The 7,177-nt window shown below is 38.2% G+C and overlaps 1 protein-coding gene across 1 annotated transcript; it reads left to right on the top strand.

The window, feature by feature from the left end:
• Positions 1 to 1,514: 1,514 nt before the first annotated feature.
• On the top strand, positions 1,515 to 6,934 carry zgc:113307 (uncharacterized protein LOC553753 homolog). The gene is made up of 4 exons (XM_058373087.1): positions 1,515 to 1,867; positions 2,319 to 2,948; positions 3,183 to 3,500; positions 6,536 to 6,934. Exons 2-4 carry the CDS (start codon positions 2,327 to 2,329, stop codon positions 6,685 to 6,687), a joined length of 1,092 nt encoding a protein of 363 aa, XP_058229070.1. The 5' UTR covers positions 1,515 to 1,867; positions 2,319 to 2,326; the 3' UTR covers positions 6,688 to 6,934.
• The last annotated feature ends 243 nt before the right edge of the window (positions 6,935 to 7,177 follow it).

Here is a 7,177-nt window from a genome sequence, read left to right as displayed (position 1 = left end):
CAGTGAATAAATATTGTTGCTTTGGAGAGAAAGTCTTAAAGTTCTTTTCTGGCTGCAGAAATTAAACTTATAACTTATCAAAACTGAACTTTCCCCAATTTGAATACTTGACAAATGTTAAATTTCTACATATTGGATTTCTGTGGTTATGCCAGGAGAAATTACATAAAATTATGTGAAAAAATAAAATAATCTAATATGAACATTGAATGGCAACCATGTGTGTGATACGAAACAAACAGATGCATGGCATCATCCATAAAAACGTTAAAACCGCATGTTTGCAGTGACCCATAAGGTCAAACAAAACAAAGCCATATTGTATTTGTTATTGTTGATTAATATGTTAGGTCACACTCTGACTAATTTGGATTTTTATGCCCCAAGCTCTATTTCATCCTCTTACTGAGGAGGATTTTACAGCTAAACCACACACACATGCATGCATACACATAAAGGGTCTGTTTGGCTCCCCAGGTCCACTCCAGTTGTAGTCCTGAATAAAACTACTGTGCATGGGTGTGTGAGGGGAAGCAGTACACACAGACTTTCTCTCTCCATTCCATTCTGCTCCAGTCATGGTTTTAGCCAGTGCCAGCATTTGCAGAGTCCCAGTCCTTGCATTTTATTCCTCCAGGGCTAATGTAAATGTGGTGTTTTATTGAGAAAGAATTTCTGGGTGCATTTCCTATGCATGTATAGAAGCTTTGAAACTTGATAATTGAACTTATACAGAAACCCCTTCAATACTCTACCAATTAATGTGTACATCTGGATGTGTTTACCAAATTTCTTGCCTTCTGGAGACTGTAAACAATTTGAACAATATATGAATAAGGTGCCTAACTAAAATGATTTGGAATAGTTCATTATCAATACAGATTAAAGAGCACAAATGCTTGCATACAACGTAAATGAGTGAGTACAGTGTTAAAATATTCACCATAAAAACTTTCTTCTAACCGCTTTCCCCTTTCAAAAATGTCCAAAATCCTAAATCACTGTACTGAATACTACAGTATGTCTAAAAGCTATACCATTCATGGCTACTAGCTAATAGAGCAGAATACCTCCAAACTATACCAAAATAAAAAAAGTACTAATAATATTGCACCATTAATGGTGTGGTATACTGTTTAGACAGACTTTTATTCCACAGCCATAAGAGAACACATGAACCCAAACTATTTTTTCTGTTTAAAATTTTATTGCCCACATACCCTAATAGGCCAACATTTATGAGGGGCTTCCTGGCAGCTGCAGGGCCTTAAACACCCTCATATGTCACTCATTGTGGAGAGCAGGAATAAAAACATTTGCTGAATGAATTAAAAATATAAATCAATTGTAATTTGGCACATTCCTGGAAATCATGCTAAATGGCCATCTGTTGCTAATCTCAGCATTTTTCTGCATCACTGGCACACATTGCTGCATAAAATGCACTAGAGTAAACAACTACTATGTATCAGCATCAAATGACATGCTATTAATATGCATGCTGAGAGAGGTCTGCAGAACAAATGCTTCATTTGATGCCTTGCAATCAAGATTTACAAGAGTAGTAGCCCAGCAGTATTCTCCACTGCATCATTCTTTACCCATTTCCAGCCCCATTTCTAGCAAATGTTGCTCAGTAGCCAGACTGCAACCATAGGCTACAACGGAGAAACAGACAGAGGGTGGGAAGTTGAGGGGTATGGAATAGAAATCCTGAAGGACTTTGTTGTTTTGGTCTATGAAGTAGTGAGGAATTCTTCAGTGGCTCAGAATACCCTGTGCACACACCTTGCAGTATCCTTGTGTACGCTGCTGCAAACCTGTATCAGGGACGCTGCAGAATAAACCCCATCAGCTGGAAAGAGAGGTATGCACATTCTTGCTACATGTGAACAAAATTATGATCTGTTTATTGTGCTTAGGCTGCTTCTCACATGCCTGAAATGGAAAAAATGATGCAGTGTTAAAGGAAAAACAAAGAGAAGTTTTCAATGGTTTAGATGTAGATTAAACTATGCAAACCAAACTAATTAATGTTAAGGAATGCTAGCAAAATTGGACATTTGATTTTTAAAACATGGGTCAGAAAAGAATTAAGGCAATATCTTTCTGCATTACACTGGAAAAAGCTGATGAGCTACAGGGAAAACAAGCCACGACTAATACTATTTTCCAAATGGCATACGTGCAAGCTGCTATTTAATAAAACTATGCTTCCCATGGTTTGTATGTTTCTAAAGGTGCATCCTGTGCACCCTGTAATAATAAACCAGGAGCACAGCATGTCATTACATACTGTTTTTGTTTATCTTATTCAGGCCGACCCATGGACATCAGGCCGCTTCTAGTAATACTTTCTGTGTGTGGGCAAATGCAGGCCATAACTGTAGACACTGATTATGGTGGCTTGCCTCTGCAGATTGAGCGATTTCAAGGGGAGCCCACACTTTTCACCCTCAGGAATCGCATGGCTTCCAGCTGGTCATGGATGGTGAGCAACCAGAACTGTTCTGCAAAATGCAACTGTGCAATTCAGTGGCCTACGGCTTTGTACTGTGACCACAAAGGCCTGGAGCAGTTTCCTGAAAGTCTTCCCTCCAGAACACAATACCTTTTCCTACAGGGTAACACGATCAGTGGCTTTAGCTCTACAGCCTTTGCCAATACCACTAATTTACGTTGGCTTATTCTGGACCAAAACCAGCTTCTCAGTGAGAAACTTGATGGTAGTTCACTGATCAATCTGACCCAATTAGTGAACCTCTTCATGAACCATAACAACTTGACTGAGGTGCCATCAGGGTTGCCTGGTGGACTCAAGCAGCTAAGACTGGCTTACAATCAAATTGAGAAAATTGGCCCTGGAGCATTTGAGAACTTAGAGAATCTAACACTGCTTCTGCTTCAAGGCAATCGTCTGAAAACTATTGGAGAAACTGACTTCAAAGGTATGACCTTTACCTTAAGTTGAAAAAGTTTTCATTGTACTGATTTTTAACTTTCCCCTTCCCTTTTCCTTATCTAGGCCAAATCTCTAACAGTTACTCAATCCTTAAAAAATCCATTTACACCTCCAACACATCCCCCTTTTCAACTGGAAAAAGTGAATTGTAACTGTCATAGTTATAATATGTAAACACAGGAATCCTAGTGTTGTGTCTGTTTGTCATGTCCATCACCAGGCCTTTCACTTCTAAACCTTTTGGACCTCAGTCAGAATCTCCTGGAAACTTTCCCCAAGCATCTGCCTCCATCTGTTCAGCAGCTATACCTTTCACACAACGCTCTTACAGGCATAGCCGAGGACAGCCTCCAAGGCTTTAACAGTCTCTGTTATTTACGTCTACGAAACAACCGGCTGAAAAACGATGGTCTGGCCCCTGGTGTCTTCAACGTGACTTCTCTAGTGGAACTGGATCTCTCCTTCAACCAGCTAACTGAAATCCCAGTTGTTCCCACCACCCTCCAGTACCTTTACCTAGAGGTTAACCAAATTGGAGGTGAGATATTAACAAGCAGGTTCATGAATTGTTTTTCTCCTTGAATGTCCTCTTGGACTGACATAATTTTTTGGCACCTTATAAACATTACATCTGCCTCTTAGAAAAGAAGTAGAGGAAAACATGATTCATAAGCTATTATGTCATAGGGAATTTGGTGCCTGATTCTAAATATCCCAAATAAAGAAGCTATTCTGTGTGTGCAATTTACTATTTGCACACACAGTTACTGGGTGTGTTACGAATGATTTACAGGGGAGGTTTGTGTAGGCACTACTTTATTGAATTTTATTTGATAGCACTGGTGAGTTCAGATATTATAACAAAAAATTTAAAGCAGCAATATGCTTCAAGAAAACCAAAGCAAAATACCAAGACAATTAAATATGAAGAAAGTTTTAAAGCAATGCTGTTTTGTAACCCAGTCTCAAAAAAAATAAACAATCCCATGCAACCTATCTGCAGCGGTATCTATACATTAAATATAAAGGTTTTGGCACAAGCATCCTTTTCATAGAAATATATTAAACTTTCACTGGAACGCTCTGTATGAGACATTTTGCATCTACCACTATTTGAAGACGTTTTGTGCATAATGAATAACTGACTTCTATTTTTAAAATATTGAGCATTAACCACTTTTTCTCAGGTTTTTGCTTTTCACTGCAGATAGTTAGACTAATCTTCATCTTGACAATCAGGTTTGTGGCAACGAAGCACAGTAACAGCTAAAAATGATAACCGTCTGAAAATCTTTAAGTCGCGGACTATACCGAGACTTTCCGTGTTTTTAAAATACCTGTGTTACTGTACCATGTTACTCTGTGACTTGGAAGCTTGATCATGTCTGCAAACTCAATTAGAATCTGATTATTTTTCAGGGGAGCCCTACTGCACTTTCAGCATGCTCACAGGAAAACATTAATCCACTTTATCCTAGTTAGCTGCCGGAAGAGATAGACCACTGAGAACAAGAACAGCTGCCACAGACAATCTACGACTCCTGCAATGCATCAGCTGCCGTAATGCTCACTGGACCGATCAGAAACTTACTTTAATACAGTTCTATAGAGTATAGTAATCATCATGATTACTTTTTAGAGTGGTCTCTATAGATAAAGAAGTCTATTTTGCTATGGTAGCAGTCTCATGAAGAGTAGTATTAGAATATAAATGCTGCACTTACAAGTGAAGCAGCTTTAATGGCACTTTAACAAACAATGCACATCAAAAAGCCCACTCGAGATCAATAGAACACACAGGGGTCAGTTGACCAATAAACAACAAACTTGTGCAAGATATAGGAACACAGGTAACTAAGTACACAAACAAGGTCAATCCAGGAAAGCATAAACAATGAACAAGGGCTTGGTTTAGTCAGGACATAAGGTAAACTAAGCTTATACTTCCAGACTGGTGTGCGTGTGAAAGTCTTGTTATAAAGGGGAGACTGTAGGTGTGTGTATGTGTGAAAGTCTTGTTATGAAGGGGAGACTGTAGGTGTGTGTGTGTGTGATTAGGAACAGGTGAGTATCAGAAGTCCTGTGACTGAACGAGAAAGTGGAAAATGAGTCTGGGGCGGCCATCTGGAGTTGGAGTTTGTGTATTTGTTAGCCCTGACAAACAAAACACTAAAGTAGTTGATTCATTATTGTAATAATGCACTGTACACTATACAGTACATCACTACCTGTTTCCTGAAGTCTCTCGTATCACACAGAACCTGCCTTGCCTTCTAGTCTAGTGCTGTTTGATATCTAAAGCTAGTTGTAGTGTTTGCATGCTGAATATCAGGCATGGGAAACATCATGCTTCAAGTCACATGTATGATGTAATCTCTGTTGACGTGGCCTCCATATTTTGATATGACAGGACTATGAGAAATATTATGGAAAATGTGATATGTATGCAGGGAACGACAGATTTTTTTTATGCTGTGAGACTCATGTGGTGGGGGTGGGTGGTATTGAGCGGTGGGTTAGCTAATGAAATGGGAGGGATGGGGGAGAGCAGAGAAACATCTGGAATCATCTGTGAAGACTCTAACAGTGCCAAAAGCACTTTCTGTTCTCCCCTTCCCTCCTCTTTTTTCATGAGCATACTTATCTTGATTAGAAAAATCACCACTGTATAACATTTCTGTTTAAACAGTGAGCAATTAGGATCTGACACTTTGAACAATAGAAAAGAAACATCTTGCATTAACCAGAGCTCTTAAATTGAATTAAAGCGTCAATGTAATAAAATTAATAAAAATAAATAAATAAAAGACATATGTCTGACATGTGTTTCAGTAGGTACAGGACAGTTATTCGGGAGGACCATTTAGCCTGGTTTTGTTTGTGACAGCTGTTTTAATATTGGAATTAAAAAGCAAAACAGACATTAGCTCAAAAACAGGAAAAAGAAAGAGAACATTTTGACCTGCCCCTTTGGAAAGGAGAAACATTTGGTTCCTCATATTCTTACTGGCAGGAGGAAAGAATGAGGGCTTATATTCACAGAAAGATCTTCAGCAGAGATGATACAGAATACAATCATCAAACAGACTAAACAGTGATACAGTAACTCTTTGGACGCACTTACTGAATGTCTCAGACAGTCTCCTTGACTTTACCAGACATCAACTTACCATGTCCAAAATAAGTCCACTGCTGCAGGAATATGGTTCTTTCGCTTCTCTTTTATATGACTCCCATATTGAGTAGTAAAATACAAATACACCTGCAGTCCATTTCATTTAGTCTGACCTGAACTGAGCTTCTGTATAAGTGTGACATTTTCTTGTGGTCCAGACGATGACAGCGTGGAAATGATTAATAAATATGGTTTTCAAACAGCAGAGAATGATCATACTTATGGAAACAACTTTAGGAAGTAATGAATACATTTCATAGCAGACCTTTCAATACTGAAGGATTTGTAGTTTTCACAGTTTGATATTTTTTCAGTCTGTAACTAGAGCTGGTGTCGGATGCTAAATTATATGTGAAAATGTTGCTAACTATGTGATTTATTTGCTTCTTTCTTTCTAGAATTTAACACCAGCAGTCTCTGCAGGGCAGTGGGTATAACGTCATATTCACATATCAAGATATTGCGACTGGATGGCAATAAGATAAAGTATCATCAGCTTCCTCCTGACTGGGTGTACTGTCTCCGAATCCTTCAAAATATTTATATCTGACCTGTTCCTGATACTTTAATATCACCTGATTCATCTTTGTGAAGACTGCCTATACTATAAATGCTGCAGAATTTCACCTAAAATATAATATACAAGATGCGTTTAGACTAGAAATGAAAGGACATATTGTAAATGATTTCTCATATCTATAAGGTCAGCTTTCAAATAAATAATATACATGTCGATCTTTTCTTAACAGTTTTCTCTGTTCAGCAGTTTTATTTTTAACACAGTTGCTGTATTGATATAGTTTGCCAAAAGCACTGACCAAATTAAATCTCATATAAGCAAAACCAGAAGGATTTGTCATGTCATGCTTTTCCCCTCAAGCCTTAGCATGAAAATTGAAAATAGATCCAAATTAAGTATAAACACATACTTGGTATAATTAAACTCGAATAGCCGAGATGCTGGTGTTCAGGACTGGCAGGTTGTCAGGGTAAAACCTGCCCAATGATCTTCAGAACTAGTGCAAAATTTAGCACAGAAG

Source organism: Hemibagrus wyckioides, linkage group LG21 (assembly GCF_019097595.1).
Source record: "Hemibagrus wyckioides isolate EC202008001 linkage group LG21, SWU_Hwy_1.0, whole genome shotgun sequence".
In the NCBI taxonomy this organism is placed as follows: domain Eukaryota; kingdom Metazoa; phylum Chordata; class Actinopteri; order Siluriformes; family Bagridae; genus Hemibagrus; species Hemibagrus wyckioides.
The sequence above is the reverse complement of the archived record's forward strand: the minus strand, read 5'-3'. Positions and strand labels throughout refer to the sequence as shown.